Source organism: Microtus oregoni, unplaced genomic scaffold, assembly GCF_018167655.1.
Source record: "Microtus oregoni isolate MIOR12 unplaced genomic scaffold, Mior012 000000F_ref0000247, whole genome shotgun sequence".
Taxonomy (NCBI): Eukaryota; Metazoa; Chordata; class Mammalia; order Rodentia; family Cricetidae; genus Microtus; species Microtus oregoni.
The window spans coordinates 40,622,808-40,644,151 of record NW_024543059.1 but is presented as its reverse complement, the minus strand read 5'-3'; the positions used below and the strand labels follow the sequence as shown (position 1 = coordinate 40,644,151).

Genomic DNA, 21,344 nt, shown 5'->3' with positions numbered 1-21,344 from the left:
TTAGACCGACAGGAAGTGTCCAAGCCTTCTCTCTGTACGTGGTTTTCTCAGAATTGCTTCCTCAAGTGGGGAGGTTTTATTCTTAATAAGACAACCAATAAGAGGAGCAGATGACCCACTCCCCAGGGAGTTAGCCCCGAATCTCACCATAAAATCTGACTGACATTTATAAGAGATGCCTGAAGGAAGTCTAACAATGGAGCCCTTAAAATAATCAAGCAAGAGATTTCCAAGTGCTGATCAGAGGAGGGACTTGTCCTTGAGGCATTGGTTCATCTTGTGCTGTTTTTTTTTTTTCCACTGGGTGCCAATACCAAAAGGATGGCAAATGTCATACAAGTAACTCACTTTGGTGTCTCTGGGGGAAATGATCAAAAGTCAGTATCTAGCCTACATGGCCATGATTTGCTAGGACCAAGGAGCTGGATGCTGCTTCATCTGAGTGTGGGTTTTCCTCGTGGCTACACCTTCCACCAAGGCTTCTTTTGTGCAGTACACTTGATTTCTGTAAACCTTCAAGTCTCTAATCCCCATAGAAAAAGATGGGAGTTGCTTATATATCTGGATGCTTTCTGTAAAGACTGTTTTCTTTAGTTAAGGTTGCTATGATGAAACACCATGGCTAAGAGCAACCTGGGGGAAAAAGGGTTTATTTTACTCACAGTTCCAGATAACAGCTCATTCTCAAAAATAGTAAGGGCATGAACTCATGCAAGGCTGGAACTGGAGGCAGGAGATGATGTAGAGGCCATGGAAGGATGCTGCTTACTGACTTGCTCATGGCTTACTCAACCTGCTTTCTGACAGAACCCAGGATCACCAGCCCAGGGATGGCACCACTCATAGTGGTCTGGGCCCTCCTCCATCAACCATTAATTTTAAAAGTTTCCCTTTAGGCTTTCCTTTCGATATTAGAAAGGTAATTTCTTAACTGAAGTTTGCTTTTTTCAGATAACTCTAGCTTGGGCCAAGTTGTCGTGAAACTTGTCAGTCCACCTTTGTAAGAACTTTAGCTTGTATTGAGCTCTGCTGTAACTGAAGATTATCTCAAGTATCCCCATACATGTGTGCAAAGTGAGCCCTATGCAAAAAACAAGAAGGCTGAACCCCATGTAGAACTCTCTGTGCTGAACAGCGTTGCCTAGAATAAAGCAGCTTTAGTCTGAAGGAAAGTTATCCTCATCCAACTTCATCTGCCTCTTTGTAATGCCCTGGCTACTGGTCCCATGTAGAAACTGTGTTGGTGGATGAAGACAACAAAGCCCAGAGCATCATGGGAGACTGGCTGAGTACCTGTTGTGACTTTAAACAATGGAGCAGGCAGTGGCCAGTGAGTTGATCAGCTCTCTGGCACCTAACAGGGCAGAGACACAGAGAATGATGAATTGTGGTTTGACTTGATTTTCAATTTTCTACACTTTGCTGATCTCAGATAGGGGTGTATATGTATGGTGTTTATTTCTTAAATAAAACAACACTCTAAGTAACAACCGCAGCATTGGCAATATCCAAAGTTGCTAATCACACTGAATGGCTTCCTTGAATTCTTTAAGTACATTAAGTATAGTAACAATCCCTGAATCCTGGAAAGCAGGCTCTTGAGTGATTTGGGATTCAGGTCATACTTCCAAGATTTGTTTCATGCTTTGTCTGCCATGCTCATCTTATTGCTTGCCCTTTGATACAGAATTTCTGCCAACTGATCCTGGAAGGAATCCACAGCATGCTTTTCAGGTAGCTTCTTGCCAGCTGGACCTCAGCAAGGCATCTCTGTGATGTCTTCCTTTCTATGTGGCATCTCCGTTCACTTGCCATTGCTGACTGGCACTCCACATGCCCTGTTCTGGCGTTCGAATGGTGGGGTCAGATGGTCACATTCCTTCACATCTTGGAAGCAGTGCTGGGAGACCAATGCCTGTATTTAGCCAAGTCTGACTGTGTTGGCCAAGAATCTCTTTGTCCTTAATAAAAGGAAGTGAAAGACTGACATTAAGAGTAGATGCTGTGGGATTGGCGAGATGGCTTAGTAGGTAATAATGCACACTGTTCTTTCAGAGGACGGAGTTCAGTTCCTGTACACATGTGGGGGGCTTACAACTGCTTATACCTCCAGCTCTATGGGGTCCAGTGCCCTTTTTTGGTCACTTGGACTTGTATTCATGTACCCACACAAATACACATATTTTGAAATGAAAATTTTAAAAAAATATTTTTAATAACAAAGTAGCTATAATTTGACTAACATATAATGGTGATGATGATGATGATGATGATGATGATGATGATGGTGATGATGATGATTTTAAAACTTAGAACTTGGTCATCTCTGAGACCAGAGGGAAGCTGTTATAAATGTGTTCAACTATGTCTTCCAGAAATTCTTATGTTGAAGAATTACTGCTTTAGAATGGAGATGATGGTCAATTGCAGAAAATAATTGCTGATATGAGGTCATAGTAGTTGTTAGAGATCATAATCAAATGTGATTTGTATCTCTATGAAAAGAAAGCCATGTGTCGAGACAGAAACACTCATAGGGAGAATTCTGCATCAAGACTAGAGTGGGGGCTGAGGAGATGGCTCAGTAGTTAAAAGATTTGCCATGAACATGAAAGAATCAGAGTTCAGGCCACCAGAAACCCCATAAATGATGGGTGGGCTTTGCAGCCTACCTCTAATTCCAGCCTCAGATGGCAGAACCAGAGAAATCCCTAGAGCAAACTGACTAACATAACTAGCTTTATATTTGATTGGGAAATCCTACCTCAATGAATGAAGTGGAAGAGTGACCCAGAATGACTCTTGAGATCAACCCTAGGCCTTTGCATGCAAGTGTTCAGAGGTGCACATACAACGAAAGCATGAACACACACACACACACAAACACACAAAGGTGAAAAAAAGAGTTGGAGGTTCCCTACTTCAAGCAAAGAAACTGCCAGAAGATAGGAGCCAGGCCTACAACAGAGCCTTCCCTTGAACCTGCTAATATCTCCATTCCAAAGCATGCTGTCCACAACTACAAGCCAACTGTCTGCTCTTCTGAGATATCTAATTTGTGGTGCATTGGGAGTTGTAGGAAACCCACATAATGCCATCTGGGTTATAGATTTTGAATCGTACATTACTCCGTTCTTGTCAATTGTGAATTTTTTTTTTTGGTTGGAAAGTAAGAAGAGACATAGATGTATTTTCTGCCTTCACAACTTAGCTGATCAACATAGCTACTTGAGATTTGTCTTGGGGTTCATTTAACATTTAATGATGGTAAAACTCAAATGCAAGCCTTGTATTTGCAATTGTGTTATATTGGGTTCTAGTTACAGCCAGGACAGATTTCTAAAGAGTATAGCAAGAAGAGAGAGAGAAAGAGAGAGAGAGAAAGAGAGAGAGAGAGAGAGAGAGAGAGAGAGAGAGAGAGCTGTTGAGCTTGTGAGCTTTCTGTGGTGTGTGGAGTTTTCATATATGAATCTACCATGATCATAAGGAGCCACGCCCTCTCCATAGGAAAGAAAGCAATCAGCTGAGAAAGCGTGACACACCTGGGAGGAACCACACTAGACACCATATGCTCTCTTCTTTTCTTGGTTGTTTTTTAAAAATAAGCTACAACAACAAAACTTACTCATAGCCTGTGTATAGCCCTCTCCCAGATCTGACCATCTCAGCCCTATTTAAAACTATTTTAAGATATATATATATATATATATATATATATATATATATATATATTTTAATTATGAATCCTACACTTAAGGGAACACCTGTCAGGCTCATCCTGTCCAGCTTACCTGCTCCTCTTCAAACATACTGGAGTTCCCACACTTACACCATGGGTTCCTTGCTCTCTCCCTGTCCACTGTCTATGAGGTTTTCAGGGACTTGCCCCACTTTCAAATTCAGCTCTGCACCATCTCTGTATCTTTCTAAGTCCTCTTCAGGGACACAAATTCACTGTGCAGGTAGCCATGCTGGCCCTGCGCATTCTGAGTAAGTTAGTCTGGCTGCACATCCTTCCTTTCATTAATATTGTTGGTTCCTTTCATTAACATTTGTTGGTCAATATCTAGCCTCCCCCATGTGGTACCACTGACAAACTGTATCTTTTGCATGTTAGTGAGAGATAAAGCTCATTGATAGCTGTTATAAAGAGAATAGAAAAGGTAGAAAGTGCGTAACAGCCTGGCTGTTTCAGAAATGTTAATAGCGGTCCAAGGTGTGAAGAGTTCGCTGGCCAAGTATAAGATTACTAGTTTGCAACGCCCCCTCTGCTTGCTCCGGCCGATTCTTAACTATGTGTAGTTTCTTCTCCTATATTAGACTTCTTAATAGCTGAGAATACATCTCATTCATTCTCCCTTTTCATATTTCCAATGCAACTCTAGAAGCAATGCTCCAAGGGAAGGAGGGCAAGAATAGATGAAAAGCACATTCCCACTGCAGGACCTCAGTGAGCAAATGGCTTCGTGAGTTCTACAGTGCAACGCTGTGGAACAATAAACGATTTCTTCAGCAGAATTAGAAATAAGAACCCCAGAAAGAAGCTAGGCAGGACAAAAAGGGCCTTCTCTGTGTTAACTACCTTTCCAGAGATGAAAAATAGTGCTAATGTTTTTAAGGTAAAGGAATACAGACAGAAAACAGGCATCCATCTCTCATGAAATGCTGAGAATAATTTTAACAGTCAACTTGAGGACCTCAGTAATTTACCAGAAAGGCCAAAATAAAATCAGAAAACAATGGAGATAAGAATAATTTATAAACCATCTTGCAACATTTTTAGATGCCATTAAGACCGTCTAACTCTTTTATAGTACAAGCTGGGGCACTCAAGACCAAGCAACCAGGCCTGGCTTATACTGGTGTCTGTAAAACAAGAAGCATATTCAGGCTAAAACCCAAACTGTTTTCATTTCCTCTGTTAATCCATTGCAATTAGAACTGAGAGCCATTGTGTTTTCACATTGATGATGATGGGCTAATTTGATTTGTTGTTTTATTACAAGACAAGTCTCAGTATGTAGCCCCTATTGGCCTGGAACTCAAATATCTGCCTGCCTTTGCCTCTTGGGTGCTGGGATTAAATTTGTACTAATTTGTACACTGTGGTCTGGGGGTAGACATGGGCTCCATCATATCATCATAATTGACCCTTTATTTTCAAATATTTGCAAGCAAACCTCAGACATGATGAGGTCTCCCACAAAGACTGACCTTACTCACCAGTGACATTGTCTCATGCATGCCTTGGTCGCCTTTGTGCCGAAGAATTTTGGAAATGTGTTCAATCTCTCTTTTGCCTTGAATTTATAAATCAGAAGCATTTCCCAGAACTGATTGCACTAAATTTTTTAGATTTATAAAAGTGTCAAATGTCCTTGTAGAACACTGTGTCTCCATTGGCAACTCAGATTGAAAAATAAATAAGGAAAAAGACTGGAGAGAAATAGGCCTTGTTTTCGAGAGGAAATGATATATCTAGCTTGATAATTCTTGCTTATAAAAATATTAGTCAAGAAAAATGTAATTAGATTTTTTATGTGAATTTCCAGACCAAATACTGACACTGTCATATTTCCTGGAGTTCTAATAAAAATGCCAAACATGAAATTTGATTTATGCCCTGTCTTCCTTCTCTGCAGATTCCACTCTGAATATCTGCAAGTCACATCTTTGTCTTCTTCCTGTACCTTGTGAAGATGGTTTAATGAATATTTATTATCTGGCATCAGTCATATTTTTTGGTTTATATATTGGCACATATGGGGAGATGAGAGAACAACTTGAGGGAATAAGTTTTATCCTGTTGGGAGGCTCCTTGTGTGGGATGGAGACTGTTTGTGGACTCAGTTCAGAGAGCTAGGGCTTCAGGTTTGAAGCAATCCTCTTGTCTCATGTTCCCAAGAGCTGGGATTTACAGGCTCGAGAAATTGCTTTGAACAATAACTGTTACGTTATAGTAAAAATGGTAATAAAGGGACTTTGAAGTTAAAAAGAATTTCTTGCAGTGGCCACAGTCTAAACTCTTGTACAGAATCTTCAGGAAGTTAAGTACCATATAAGCACGATTTATAAAAAATAGAAACACTAACAACAGAAAGATCCTTTCCAATTTCAGTAAGTACACATAAGGGAAAGTGTGGGAAAGAAGATCAGATATGTAGAATCCTGGCTGCGTATCATGATGATGAGTAAAATACAGAAAAGAATGGGTGATGAGGAGAAAGGAAGTTACGGGCTTTCTGACCAAGGGGAGAGAAATAAAGGCATCACAGGTGACACTTGCTTGGAACCATATTATTAAAGATAATACTAAAGCTTATGCCATGAAATTGGGCTAATGTAGGTGCAAGAGTTGAGACATTGCTGTCTTCAAGTTATAAAGAGATGGTGTGTGAACCTCTATAAGCATCAGGCTAGGTTTGGTCTCTGTTTCCTCATGCGGATGATGCCAGGAGGGAAATCTATATCCCTTCGCTTCTAATACCCACACACTCAATCAGAGTTGGAGGGTTTGTAGTTAGCATTTGAACTGACAAATACCGATTTAACTAATCTGTGCAATAAAAAGTGGCTAAAACATACCATATCAATAATAATTTATTTCAAAACATAAAACTTCTAGCAATATCTACGCTGCCCTGACCAAGTCTGATCTTCCTTGCAGACTCCAGTGTCCTCATCTATTAAACAAGGAATGTCAGCTAACAAGTCACACAAGTCCTTTAAGAAGCACAGCATCAGAAGTCTGATTATATGTTCATTTTACACACATCTTAATAATTTAATTGAAATTTGGGGTCTGTGTGTGTGTGTGTGTGTGTGTATGTGTGCGCAGCGTGCACATGTACACATGCACAGCCACTCTGACATGTGAGTGCAGTGCCTATAGATTCCAGAAGAGGGTGCCACAGCCCTAGATGGAGTTCAAGTTCCAGGCAATTGTGAGACACCCAACATGGGTGCCTGGAACAACACTCTGGCCTTCTGGAAGAGCAGGATGTACTCTTAGGCACTGAACCATCTCTCCAGTTCCCCCAGCTCCAACCTACCTCCACCAGGTTCCCTATAGGTTACAACTCATAGCACAGGTTTCTGTTTTCACAGCTGGGAAACACAGACTTCGAGCTCTGACGGCATATCCAGTGACAGACACATTCCGTCACTGTCACGCTTACCGCCCAATAGTTTGACTGACACATTTAATGTCATTGCTTTATTTTACTTTGGCTTTCAAAGCTTCTTTTTAAAAAATTTCCAGACCTAGAATAAGTGGAGACCTGCTTTAGAGAGCGACTGTGGGTTTACAGAACACCACTGACAGGCGCTATAAATGACTGGCAGTGTCTAGCCCAGGCCATGTGAGCAACGGAAAGGAGGTGGCAGTGTGGAACTGACAAGCGGAAGTTTATTTCCAAACTTTGCTTTAAATTTTGCAGCAGTTGTGATGACACAGTCTTGGAACGAGTTTGACTCAGAGACTTATTTCTCAGCTTTCACACTCCCTATAGAATCAGGTCAATCAGGTCTCCCCATCTAAGGAAGAATATTGAATTAATCCCAAGGCACTAACCAGCAAGGGTTTTACTGTGGAGCCTATATTTGAATTCATTGAAACATCCATAAACTACATATGCCCTAAAGCTGAACCCCGAATCAACCTGAAATTAATGTATTCATTTTACAAAGGGGTAAATAGAGCATTTTATTAACACTTGTTTTGTAGCAATGAAATGACAGTTCACATCTTTTTATTCAGCACAGCAAAGGCTATGGTCACATAGTCGTACTTCGAGACACAAAGCAGGGGGAGTTTTAGACTCCTAAGGTCAGGAGTGGTTTGCATTTAGAAACAAACTTCATGTTTTATATTTGCAGTAGCAGGACCTCCAGTCAAGAGCACAGGACACAGAACAGATCAAATACCCAGAAGAGACACAGAAGCACACCAGGTGACATTTTGCATTAGATTGGGATATGCATTCTTATCACAGCGGAATATCGTAAAGGATTCTGATGTTGACTTTTTTAAAAGGAAGAAATCATTGCTACCACAAGCAACACGGGGATAATTTACAAACGGGAGGTTTTATGCTTTGCACTTATTGCTTGGTACACAAATGTTGCAGTTCTTGTGGAAATATATTAAGAAATGATGAGCAAAATGCCTTTTTTTTCCCATCTAAAATTCTATGACTCTATGAAAGTAGAAATTGCAATCCCCTAACCCAACATTAGGTGTATACTGTTTTTGGTTCTGTGTGAAAAGTATTTGTTATGTTTGTGTGAGTGGATATGTATAAGATATACAGGGATATAGATATAATTTCAATATATTTTGTTCTATATACTCAAGACAAATATCTCGTAAATGGGACATTAGGTAATAAAATTGTCTATATATAGAATCTCTATTGTTTATCTTTTCATATATTATATAGCTTTGTGATATGAGTTTCATATAGTCTCTAGTTTCAAGAAAGATTATCTAAATCATTTTCTATATATTTTGTTATTAATATTGCATTTTAAGGGCTACAGCTTCATAGCAAATTTTATTAGATTCTTTATGATTTTATATATATATCAATCATTTTTTCCTAATGCAAGTTACAACCAGTACAAAGTTGTGATAAAAAATACATTGAAGTCTATTTCTTCTTATTTTTTTTTTTTGCAAAAAAAGTTATGTGATATGTTACATGAAAGTTGAATGTGACTGAGATGTGAAGGGTTTGATACTGTCAGGTAGTGAGTGGGAGGGCATGGAGCATACTCCTCCCGTTACAAGCTCTCTTTCATAAAAAATAAGTGTTTGTGCCCAAGCATTTCACAAAACACTGTAAGATAAGCGCTTTGAAGATCACAAAATATCACACACTGTGTACTCTTAACAATAATTCGGTATGAGCTGCTAGCTGCTAGTATACAATGTATTTCTTCAATTAAGAGATAAAGCCAATCCATGATAAACACATAATGATCATAGTTCATACCTGATCTAGTCAGCTTTCCAATTTCACCATGTCCGTAGACAGGATTTCCCTGGGATATTTTGCAGTCCAGTGTAATAAATAAATCAGTGCAGTTTGCATGATCAAGTAGCTTTGGCTTCCTAATATCTGTCGGATGACATGTGCCGACTGTGTCAGTTGTGCCCACTCCCAAGGCGGTGGGGCCAACGAATACCTACTTATTTCTACAGTAAACCTTTAAATCACAAACGAAAGGATGAACGACCTGGATGGAAATGACATAACGCGACAACATCCACAGATTGCGCTTGATGGGATCTCATGGTCTGTTTTGAATTCATACTTTTTAAATAGCGAAACTTGCTAGGCTGATGTGTTTACATGTTTACACCACATTTTTTAAGTTATTCTGTGCAATCACAATTAATTTAATCACAACACTAAAAATGTATCCAGTGACTAGCTTCGTTATGAATAATCATCTTGGCCCTTAAAGGTGTATGCGTCTTGTGCTCCTTCCTGAACAAATTCTTCCTTTTTCTCCCAGCCATTAGGCCAGCCTCCGTTCTCCTGTGTGGTGGCACCGTAAGACTTGGTGGTACCGTAATTTATATAATTCTGCGTGATGTCCCCTGTTTCTTCATCCAGTTCATCTTCATGAATGAAGCCACATTTTTCTTCACTTGTTTCCTCAGGGTCTGCCCAAGGTTGCTTCTCTCCGGAGGCAAATATGGCATAAAATATGACTCCGCCATAGTGGACGAGCGCAGCGATGAGGAAGACGTACTGCCACTCTTCGCGGGACTGTGGTGAAAAAAGCGGGGCTGTGAGAGCGAACTGCATGACTGGAAAGCCGCCCTGTGAGCATGCTCTACCGCCATGTTTCTTGTGATGCCTTTCTTCGGGGTTACCTATGCCGTGCAAACACTTTCGAATAAAACTATTTGCTTTGTTATTTAAATTTTTAGGATAAAAGTTTGGAAATAAACTCTTGAATACATCTCTAGTCTGCTGAGTTCAAGAATATTCTCTTTTACATTTATTAATCATTCTTTAGCTTTTTATCTTTTTCTGGTTGGGGGTATCCACTATGTAACTGAGGCTGACCTCAAACTTGGTTCTTTCTCCTCAACACTAGAGTAACAGGCATGTGCCATCCCAGCCAGCTCTCCATTGCTTTGTCTTTCTCATTCATTTCCTTCATGTCCATCTATAAAACCTCAAATTTGAAGCTCTATATGTATATTTCAGAACTGCTAAATAATAATATTCCTCATAAACTCCTCAATTCTGAATTGAGATTGATGAATAAAGTTGGGAAAGGCTGTTTGTCTATTCTATAATCTAGGGGCAAAGGGTTGAGGGGCTTGGGAACTACATTCTTGCCACAAAGGTGATATCAATAATAGGCATTTTTCTTGTATGTAGCTTGTGTCTCCTTAACATTTCTAAATAAAGAAACCATCTGTGGGCTATTGGAAGGGCTTGAGAAACACCTTGCTTGATGATTGGGGAGGCTGGACCTTCCAGAAGTTACTATAGAGATCTGTCCCTCTGTACTTCATTTTTGTGTTTCTTACTTAGAAGTGAATGGAACACCCCAAGAACAACAAAGCCCCTTCCCAACCATAAGAGAGAATATTCTACAATGGAATTGCTCTCCTACCTTGTTCTTGGTCATGGCACCAACAATGATAGGGCAGACCATCCCCGACAGTGTGCCAACGCCATTGGAAATGCCCATTAAGATACTGGCGTATCTTGGAGCAATGTCCAAGTGGTTCACATTGAATCCTGAGACAAACACAGAAACATTGGCTCAAGGTGGCATCAGCTTGAAGAAGCAAGGTAGAGAACATCAGAACACATCTTCCCAAAAGATACTGGGTGCACGCCATGTGCTTTTCTTAACTCCATTCAAAGGCATCAAGAGAAAGAAAGGATGTACCTTTTCCAATACTTATTATGGCTCACTGCAAACATTCTCTTAACAAACTGATCAAGTACAAAGAAAGAAACAGTCAGTCGGAGGACAGGTGAGCAATAATAATTCTAAATGATGTTTCTGAATGTTATAATCATTGTCCAACACATAGATAATTACTAGCAAAATCAAGATGTAATATAGAGAGACAAAGAGGATAACTCTTACCAGAGATAGCAAATCCACTAAATCCTACTGCAAGGACCAAGAAGGAGATGGCCACTCCTCTGGTGTGCGAGTAGCCAACAACCAGAAGCAGGGTGGCTTCCATGCCAAAGCCTTTGGAGGCAAGCACACAAGAGTATTAGTTTTTTGAGAATTGTTTACAATGCATTTTGACCATATTCATCTCCTCCCCCAAATCCTCCTAGAACCACCCTCGCTTTCTTACTCATCCAATTGTGTGTCCTTGTTTAAAAAAAAAAAAACAAAGAAACAAAAAAAAGCAATCAAGTGAAATTTGTGGTGTCCATATATTCTGGGGTATGTAGTCTTCCACTGGATTATGGTCAACTTATTAGGGGCTACACTCTTAAAGAGCTAGTTCTCTTCTCATTAGCTACCAATTGCCGATGGCTCCTTACCTAGTGGAGCCTCTCCTCCCAGTGCAACAGTGACATAAATATAATTGACTTAACAACCATTGATATCACTTTAATCCTACTCCACAAGATCAACCCATATGTGGCAGGCACCAGGCCAAGAACCTGAGGTTAGACAAGTCCTATGTGAGAACTTTCTAATATTCCTCTGCTAAATCAATATGCTATTAATGACTTACCTTTAAACACATTTATGAACTTATTTCTGAACCCACATCAGAGAAGTTTCTGCTTACAGTAGGTAGTGATCAACACAGAGACCCACAATTGGCTAAGGTTTAGAGAATAAGAGACTACAGAAATCTTGACACCAAACAGAACATAGGTACTGTGTGTGTGTGTGTGTGTGTGTGCACACACATCTTCAAATGCTCAGGGATCATTGTGGAACAGGGCACAGAGAGAGTGTAAGAAAGAGGCAGCAGATGACTACAAAAAAACAGTGTCTTCTCGACACAGCAGGGCAGCTTTACATATGAACTCATAGCCACTGCGACAGTATGCATCAAACCTGTACAAGCCTAAGTCAGACTAAACCTAACAAAATTGCTGTAACTTTTAAAATTATACTAAAACTTTTTATATTATAAAATTATAGTATAATTTTACAAAGAAACAAAGACTACTAGTACTTCTCATTCATACCAATATGGACAATATACCTCAGAAAGACATAAGGCTAATAATTTATGTCAAAGATTATTGGGGTATTCATTGTATGCTTCTTAAGTCCAAATTAACCTGAAATTTTAGTGATTAGAAGTTTAGTGACAATGTATACAAATGACTTTGTTAAGTGGGGGTCTTAAAATGAGTGTTGAAAACCTTGGCCATGGGAAAATGATTTGAAATGAGCTATGAAGGTGCATATCTAACCACGTGTAGAAAATCAGATTCATGCATGTAGATCACAGAGCCCTCAAACAGGAACATATGCTTGCCACTCCACAGGTACTTACCACCACAATTCATGATCTTTCTCACTGTAGTTGTTGAAAGAATTTGTTTGCTTCTCAGAAAATCTGCAATTTGCCCCCCGATAGGCACAATGATTGTCATGACCAGGTGTGGGACCGCAGACAGCATGCCAACCTGACCAAAGCCAGAGGGGGAGAAAAGCAGGAGAGAATAAAGAGAGCAGGCAATTGAGTGACCCTGGCATTCCGAATCTGTCTTCATCTGCTCCTTGAGTCAAGGAAGGCAAAACACTGTTTCCAAATGCAAACTCGCTCTCCTAGAGTAAGCAGTAATGTCCACAGAGTAAATCGGGAAAGCTAAGTAAATTTACTTTGATCCTTTCTCTGTATTCTTAAAGAAGGAAAACTTTTATTGCTACGTTATGATTCAGTGTGTTCTGAATTCATGAATCAACCCTTCTGAATCTTGTCAGTGAGTCATGCTTGTTTATCATTTCACGTCCTTAAGTGTGTTCGCACAAATGCATCATTGATGAGAGGAAGAATGTGGAGGAAGGGATCTCGGGAGGAAAGAGATGCCTTCGGCCCTCAGCAAGGCTGGATTCAAATTTTCCGTTTTATTCAAAAGGTGAAAGACTACACATTTCTTTTAAGACACCTCTTCTAAATTTCATAGCACAGATTTCATTTATGAAAACCCCACGTGAGTTCTTCATTTTACTCATTTGCAGTCAAATACAGAGTCACATGGTTATACTGTGGTATGCAGCCTTTAAACATTTCATAGAAATTAGGGCAACCCCAAATCTAGCACGCCTTCAATATACATTTTTTTTGTTTGTATTTTGAGACAGGGTTTCCTTGTGTAACAGTCCTAGCTGACCTGGAACTAGCTCTTGTACACCAGGCTGGCCTCGAACTCTGTGCCTCTGCCTCCCGAGTGCTGGGATTAAAGTCATGCGCTACCACTGCCTGGCTCAACACACATTTTTAACAATCAACTATGAACAAGAGGCAGTTCCCTAGGTATTGAGGGAGAGGGTATATGAAAAGAAAACAACACATTTAAATGGGCTATTACCACATGAATAGATGTCCTCACTTTGGACAACGCTGGGCAAGGGAAAGACTGGGATGTATTGTTTGTGTTTAAGCACATCTTCCATGTAGATTTTTGGAGATATGAAAGGCAGATTCTGTTCTTTGTTTGGAAGTGGCACACAGAATGTTGTTCACACCCACAAATGAGGGTCATGCCCATGCCTAGTTGAGAGAGAGAAGTGCTCCAAGACAGATTAAACGTTTAAACTGTTGGGTTCTCTCTTCTGCTTAGGGTGGGAATTTTTATAATTTTATTATTGAATGAGGAAGCTGATATTGAAAGGGGCAATTTTTAAATAGTACTACACAGTTCTAAGGACCAAGCTCTTATTGTGCATATGCTCAGCAACTGGGCCACCTGTGGGGGGGGGGGAAAGGAAATTTAAATAGGGCAATGCTGTATAAACTGCTTGTTTGCTTGCAAGTGGGTGTTCAGCAAAAGTGGCATAAATAAAAATAAAAGGTAATTGAGTGAATGGAAAATATAATTGATTTTGAGAATAGCATATTGGAAAACTACAACGGTCCTTTATTCTCAGTCACCAGAGATATATGTCAGAATACAACATAAACCAGGAGGCTGCTGCAGAGAACACATCCCGGAGCACACAAGTAAACCCAGGTCATGCTTTCATTTCACAGATGCAGGCTACCTGCTTGAGAGTGACGTTTCCTGTCCGTATGAAAGGTGTTGCATCTGAAAAGAGCCTTACACTGGGCAGCCTCAGATACCTACTGTCCATTCGGATAAACATTTTTTCCACTTTGCATTAGCAAGGAGCAAAGATAAAAACCTTTGTTTATTACTCTTTCAGCAGAGTCATGAATACAGATGCAAGAAACTAACAGTTAGAGACCACTGAGAGGTAAGTTTTGGTCTCTGCTTTAGTGCCTGGAAAGATGGGATCCTCCAGTTTTCTAGGCAAAATTCCTGAGACTTATCCATGTTTAGGTCTTCTCAGCTCTGGTGACTTATATTATGAATAATTCGTTCTTCACACAGTGTCCCACTCATCTGTCCCCTCTTGGATTGCCTTTAGTTTGCTCATTGTCCGAAGGTTTTAGGGGAGTGAGATGGGTAGCTATCACCTGCAACCTATTCTTCTTAGTAGGTCCTCGAACACTCCTCCTCCCTCTGCTGTGCCAACTGTATCTGAACCATTTTCTGAAGCTGTCAAGAGGCAGAGCATGAAGCACAGCCTCTCTAACTGAGGAACTCAAAGGAAACAAATGTGTCCTCTCATTTGATTGGCACCTGTATTTTGAGGTTTAAAGATGCTCATTAAAATCCTGGAATTGACTGCACTCTGATTTGCCATTCTCAGAGGAGCTGAAAATACTTACGTACATACTATAGGGAAATACATACACACACACACACACACACACACGCGCGCGCGCACACACACACACAACCCATACACAAAGAGTTAACTAATATAGTTCACTTACATTTATATACAGTATATGCATACATTAGGTCCTATATATAACTACACAATACTGTATACAGTGTGTGTGTGTGTATGTGCATGTGTGTGTGTGTGTGTGTGTGTGTGTGAGAGAGAGAGAGAGAGAGAGAGAGAGAGAGAGAGAGAGAGAGAATGCATGTGAACTCATTTTGTCTTAACTAAGAAAGCATTTTGGAATGAAGATTAAGGTGTTCCCTGTGTGGTTCTATCTATAGGATATCCACTTTAGTGAGGTTTGAGAAAGTCACCTTCTATGTAAGCATATCATTTTTTTAAAAAAATTTGTTTCACTTCTGAAAGATAGTACTAAAGCTCTCACTTATAGATAAGAAAATTAAGGATGTTAATTATTCAAAATTCAACCCCAAGTTGTAGGTCAACCCTTCATTGTAAAGCTTGGGTTCCAAGCCAAATCACCTGGACACGCCTAGATTTCCTACCTCCACCATGATCTCAAAATTTTTTTTCAAGTAAGTTGGAGAATTTAAAACATTATTTTTATCAGCTTAATAAAAAAATCTTCAGTCCACACAGCATGGAGAATGTAACTGCAGCTTTAGCTTAAAAATAGCAAGCTATTAATCTATCCATATGTAAGTTCATTTAGTTAGTGCACACTGCCCCTGATTTGATTCAGGTGTTTTCAGCTAATTGGAGACAGGAAGATCATGTCATTACCGCCACTTGGCATCTCTCCCCACCCCCACGAGTCCTGGCTTTATTAATAGTCTCCGCGTGTCACATTTGCCCTAGATTGTAAAAATGGACTCACACCTCCAGCAGTCTTTGTCGAGAGGTGTGACACTCTCCGAGGTCTCAAGTCTGCCCTGCGATGTTTGATCAGCTCCAGGGAGAAGAGGCTGGTCTACAGCAGCCATTCTTCTCAGGGAGAAGGGAGCTGTTTCCTTAGAAACGGCCTCTTCAGAAGAGCTCTTAGGCCAGCCACTGCCAGGCTTAGGCTTTCTCTAGCCCAGCTCTCAGATAGCCTTTCAAGTAGAGACACAATATGAAGAGCCCAAGCCCAGCTGGACTTATGTAACAACACAAGGGGAAATGGCATGATCACTGCCAGCAAAGATAAATGAATTCAGAACTCAGCAGAGAGCTGCACACAGAGCTCAGAGCTGGCTCTCAACACTGACCTGCTAAGTGTGTGGCTAGATGTACAGGTCCCCTGATGTATGACACTGTACAGGGGATTGAAACAGAAATGAGTATCTATGCCGTAAGTGTGTAACTAGTTAGTATACCTTTAGGTGATTTCAATAATTACCCTCAGTTCTGTTTTGCCAAGTCAAACAGGAATGATGATAGCTATCCGTCTGGTCTACCGGATGAGGTTATTCGTGAGTAGGAAAGAAACTTCTAGAATTTTCTATCCCTACACAAAAGGAGTGTTTAAAGTTGAGTTCTCCATTATAGAAAATCTGGAAATACTTTTATTTCTGTACCTATAAACAAATTGTCTTACACACCCTGTGTGTGTGAATTGGCAATACAAGATTTTTTTTGTCTATACGTACAAAACTGCAAATATTCGGGGGAGAAAAGCAGTGCTGCGTTTCTGAATAAAACAACGTATCCTATAAGAGACTCAACAAATGAACAAAGTATAAGGACGCTTTCAGCTTTTTTTGTTTGCTGTTTCTTTCAACTGGACAGATCTGAGAACACAGAAGGAGAAGAGGCTGATAATAACCGAAGCACAGTTCCATTAGAATGGGTTGTCTTTTTTTGTAGCAGCTTGCTTGCCTTGGACTGAAAGTCGTACTCTTTGTGTGTAGGAAAAGGGCTGCATCATTGCTCAGATCCACTGAGATGTAAGCTACAGGAAGGCAGAGATGAGACTCTTTTTGCCTGGAACCCCAGAAATAAAGAGATATTTCTAGCAGGGAACAGAATAGAGTAAGGGACACAAACACACACACACACACACACACACACACACACACACACACACACACTTTCCAAAAAGTAAATCATGAAGGTTTGAAGACAAAATTTTGGCTAAAGGAAGGAATATTCACTTACATTATACAGACATTATCCAGCATTTTAATAAAGTGAACTTGTACATACTTTGCTGATTTCAAATCCAAAAACTTCCTCAAAATAAGCTGGTTGACTGATGAGCAGTAAGTAAAAGGTCCAACTCCTACAGAAGTTTGCAACGATTATCGCATAGACGGGCATGGATGTGAAAAACTTCCTCCACGGGGTCTTGAATTTCTGGAAGCCCAAAGAGAGTGTTACTCTGGCTTAGCATTTTTGGACTTTCTGTTTACAGGAGCATGGCCTGGAACACGAGTATGGGATGAGATGGCAATGACAGCTTTCCAGTTGACTTAGGCGAGTGAATAATCATTAAAAGAGAAAACACAACTCCAGTCTATTCCTCAGGTTAAGCAGTCTGGTTTTTAAAGTATGCAAAATTCATATACAGAGAAAATAAATTCCAAAATTGTGGGTTTTAGTTAAATAAGATTTTAAAGCAGTTTTCCCCCCAGTAAAATACTGCCAAATCAATGGCTTCATGAAATCTAAAATCTTGAAAGTTGAATGTACTTGGACAAGAAAGAAAATAAAAGAACATGTTATTGCTCACACTCTCTGTTGCCTCAACCATCATCTATCTGTAAATTCCCTTGACAGTTAGTGGAGAACTATACATTTTATGACACTGGGGTATAAGTTCCAGAAATAGTTCTGTGGTGTTGAGATTCACCAGGTACAGCCCAGGACATCATGGCCAGCTAATTATGACATGTTAGTCTCTTCAAAATAAAAACAAAATACCTGGGGATGATTTGCTGTGGTTATAATACCTTTAAAAACTAAACCTCATGAACTTAATATTTTAGACTTCAAACTATTTATCATAATCACAAATACTTTCTCTTGAAGACCAAAGCTGTAGCTGCCAAAGAAATGATCTCCCAAAATAACCTCATTCACTGTTAATCGTGTCCTTGTCATGATAATATGAACAATGCAGGAAGCAAATTTTCTCAACAACTTTGGTAATTAGTCCTGAGTGTCGAACCCCATAATTGTTAGTATTAAGCTGTCTGTGCTCAGATATTCAAAAATCACTTAAAACATAGAATAGCAAGAACTCACGCTGCGGTGATCAGGAATGTATGTGATACCAGAGACCAGAGAAAGTGAGAGAAAGAGAGAGAGAGAGAGAGAGAGAGAGAGAGAGAGAGACCTGTACTAATAACACAGAGTAAGCACTGCAGCTTTTGGTAATGCTTGCTTTGTGAGAGCATGATAAGTAAGCGCCAAGGGATAGGTATTTTTGTTTTAATCCTATATGTCACAAATGATGAAAATACTTTACAGATAAATAAAAATGGCCAAAGACAGGAAAGTGTGCATTAGGATTCCTCCGTGTGCGGAATGGATAAGATCAGCAATGTTTATTCCTACTGGTAGAGTATGTCTTTGCTCATAGCAGAATTATCTTCCCTGAAACTGTATTCCTCAAATGGTAAAGCATTTCCCCCCAACATGAAGAGGAAAGTATTAATTTTGTATAAATATATTTATTTTTTTACATCATTTATTTTTGATCTGGCTGCTGATCCCCTTGCTGCTGGTCAAAAACACATAGCATTCTCCTGTCCACCTGAGCATGCATTGCTCTGGGCTCCTTTAAGAAGCACCCTGAGCTGCTGTCCCTGGTACTCTCGGTATTCTCTCTTCCATTTTTAGTTATCTCTCTGGGGCATTTTGAGTGCTCTCCATGGGAACTCTCTGGACACACATTTCTGGGGCAGTACAGCTGCTGATGTCAGAGAGTCATTGTTGGCTGTGTTAGCAATATTCAAAGAGAACAACTGTGACCGTGCCACCTGCTCTGTCAAATGAAGACTTTGGTCCAATAACATTTTAATAACTTGAAGTACAAGTTCTAACTCCACTAGAAAAAAATCCTGAGTGAGGTATCCCAGTCCCAGAAAGATGAACATGGCAGGTATTCACTCATAAGTGGATAGTAGCTGTAAAGCAAAGGATATTGAGCCTATAGTTTACGATCCTAGAGAAGCTAAGTAACAAGGTAAACCCTAAGAAAATCACACATATATCCACCTGAAAAGGTCAAATAGACAAGATCTCCTGACAAAATTGGGAGCATGAAGTGCGTGTTGGGGGAGTAGGGAGGGCAGAAGGGAAAGTTGAGGAAGGAGGGAAGGGGTGAGGAGAATTTGAGGGAACAGGACAGTTGAGATGAGGTAAGGACAGATGAGAGCAAGGAAAGAGATATTTTTGATTGAGGGAGCCATTATGTGACTAGCAAGAAACCTGGCACTAGAGAAATTCCCAGGAATCCACAAGGATGACCCCAGCTAAGACCTTAAGCAATAGAGGAGCAGGGGCCCGAACTGGCCTTCTCCTGAAGTCAGACTGATGAATATCGTAAATATCACCATAGAACCTTCATCAAGAAACTGGTGGAAACAGAAGCAGAGACCTGCATCCTAACACTGGACTGAGCTCCCAAAGTCCAAATGAAGAGTGGGAGGAGTGAGAATATGAGCAAAGAGGTCAAGACCATGATCGGTACACCCACTGAAACAGTTTACCTGAGCTAAGGGGAACTCACCAACTCCCGCTGGATAGGAAAGGAAAAAACATAGGACCAAACTAGTCCCTCCGAATGTATATGATAGTTGTATGACTGGGGCAGACTGAGGGACTGGCAGTGACTGCAGGATTTATCCCTACTGCTTGTACTGGCTTTTTTGGAACCTATTCTCTTTAGAGGGATATCTTACTCAGCCTAGAAATAGTAGGGAGGGCCTTGGACTTTACCCAAAGCAATGTGCCTCACCCTCTCTGAGGAGCGGATGGGGGGTATGTAAAATGAAAAAAGATAGTTTGTTCTCTTTTTAAAAAATAATAAAAAAGTGAAAATGTATTCTGAAAAGAAAACAAGCTCTAGTTCCATTTGATCTTATTTTAATTTTTTTTGGAAGTGACAGGAACACGTGAAACCTAGTAAGAAGAAAGATAACATAAAGCAAAGAAAACCAGCCTACAAACCACAATCCCAGAGAACTTAGACAACAATGCAGACACTAAGAGAGACATACAGAGATCTGATCTACATGGGAAGTAGAAAAAGACAAGATCTCCTGAGTATATTGGGAGCATGGGGACCTTGGGGGAGGGTTGGAGCGGAGAGGGGAGAAGCAGGAAGTGGAGCAGAGAAAGATGTAGAACTCAATAAAAACTGGGTCTGAAAAAGCATGGGATAAATCCGGACTAGCTGAACATAGCGGACAATGAGGACTACTGAGAACTCAAGAACAATGGCAGTGGGTTTTTGATCCTACTGCACGTACTGGCTTTGTGGGAGCCTAGGCAGTTTGGATGCTCACCTTACTAGACCTGAATAGAGGTGGGCGGTCCTTGGGCTTAACACAGGTCAGGGAACCCTGATTGCTCTTCTAGCGGATGAGGGAGGGGGACTTGGTTGGGGGAGGGGGAGGGAAATGGGAGGCAGTGGCGGAGAGGAGGCAGAAATCCTTAATAAATTAATAAATTTTTTTAAAAAAAAGGGAAAAAAGGCAATGGGGTAGAGGAGGCGGAAATTCAGACTGTGCTGTTCCTCTAACCCACTGTTTTTCAACCCTCATAATGCTGTGACCCTTATTACAAGTCCCAGGTTTTGGTGACCCACAACCATAAAACTATTTTCATTGCTACATCATAACAGTAATTTTGCTATCATTACGAACTGTAATGTGTATATTTTTTAGAGACAGAGGTTTGTCAGAGAGATAACAGCCCACAGGTAGAGAACCACTTAACCCATCTGCTTTTCTTTGAAAAAAAGTGAAGAAGATAGCAATCATTCTGGAAGATCATGGAGAAGGGATGGGAGTGGGAGAGAGAGAGAGAGAGAGAGAGAGAGAGAGAGAGATTGGTGCCAAGCTTTTACTTAAAGAGGAACTGTAGCACAGTTAAGCCAGGAATGTGGGGTGAACAGCAAAATTAGGTATAGACGCCATAATGAGATGCTTACTTCCATTGCGCCTAACAGATTCGCGCTCTCTCCAATGCTCTCTTCTATGTACCTACGTTCTTCGTCCGTAATGGTAGGATGCTTTGCAGGACTCTCATAAGACACCAGAAGCCAGAACATGTACCAGACCATGCCAAAGCTTCCTGCAAACAAAGGATTAACAAGGAGGGGATCAAAGACAGTCTCAGAAATAGAGTTAACAGTTAAAGGTTGAAGAGACACAGTAATCTCCATGAGGATCATTTGGTTTGGTGTGCGC

General features: G+C 40.4%; 1 protein-coding gene across 1 annotated transcript in view; it reads right to left on the bottom strand.

Annotated features, from left to right (window-relative positions):
- Positions 1-7,819: 7,819 nt before the first annotated feature.
- Slc17a6 (solute carrier family 17 member 6) overlaps positions 7,820-21,344 on the bottom strand; it is a 40,638-nt gene continuing 27,113 nt past the window's right edge. Inside the window, exons 7-12 of the mRNA XM_041657013.1 lie at positions 21,086-21,228; positions 17,131-17,280; positions 12,521-12,653; positions 11,128-11,238; positions 10,642-10,769; positions 7,820-9,779 (exon numbers count right to left, since the gene is read on the bottom strand). Coding sequence (XP_041512947.1) covers positions 9,444-9,779; positions 10,642-10,769; positions 11,128-11,238; positions 12,521-12,653; positions 17,131-17,280; positions 21,086-21,228 — 1,001 coding nt within the window. The 3' untranslated portion in view covers positions 7,820-9,443. The remainder of the gene's footprint in view (positions 9,780-10,641; positions 10,770-11,127; positions 11,239-12,520; positions 12,654-17,130; positions 17,281-21,085; positions 21,229-21,344) is intronic.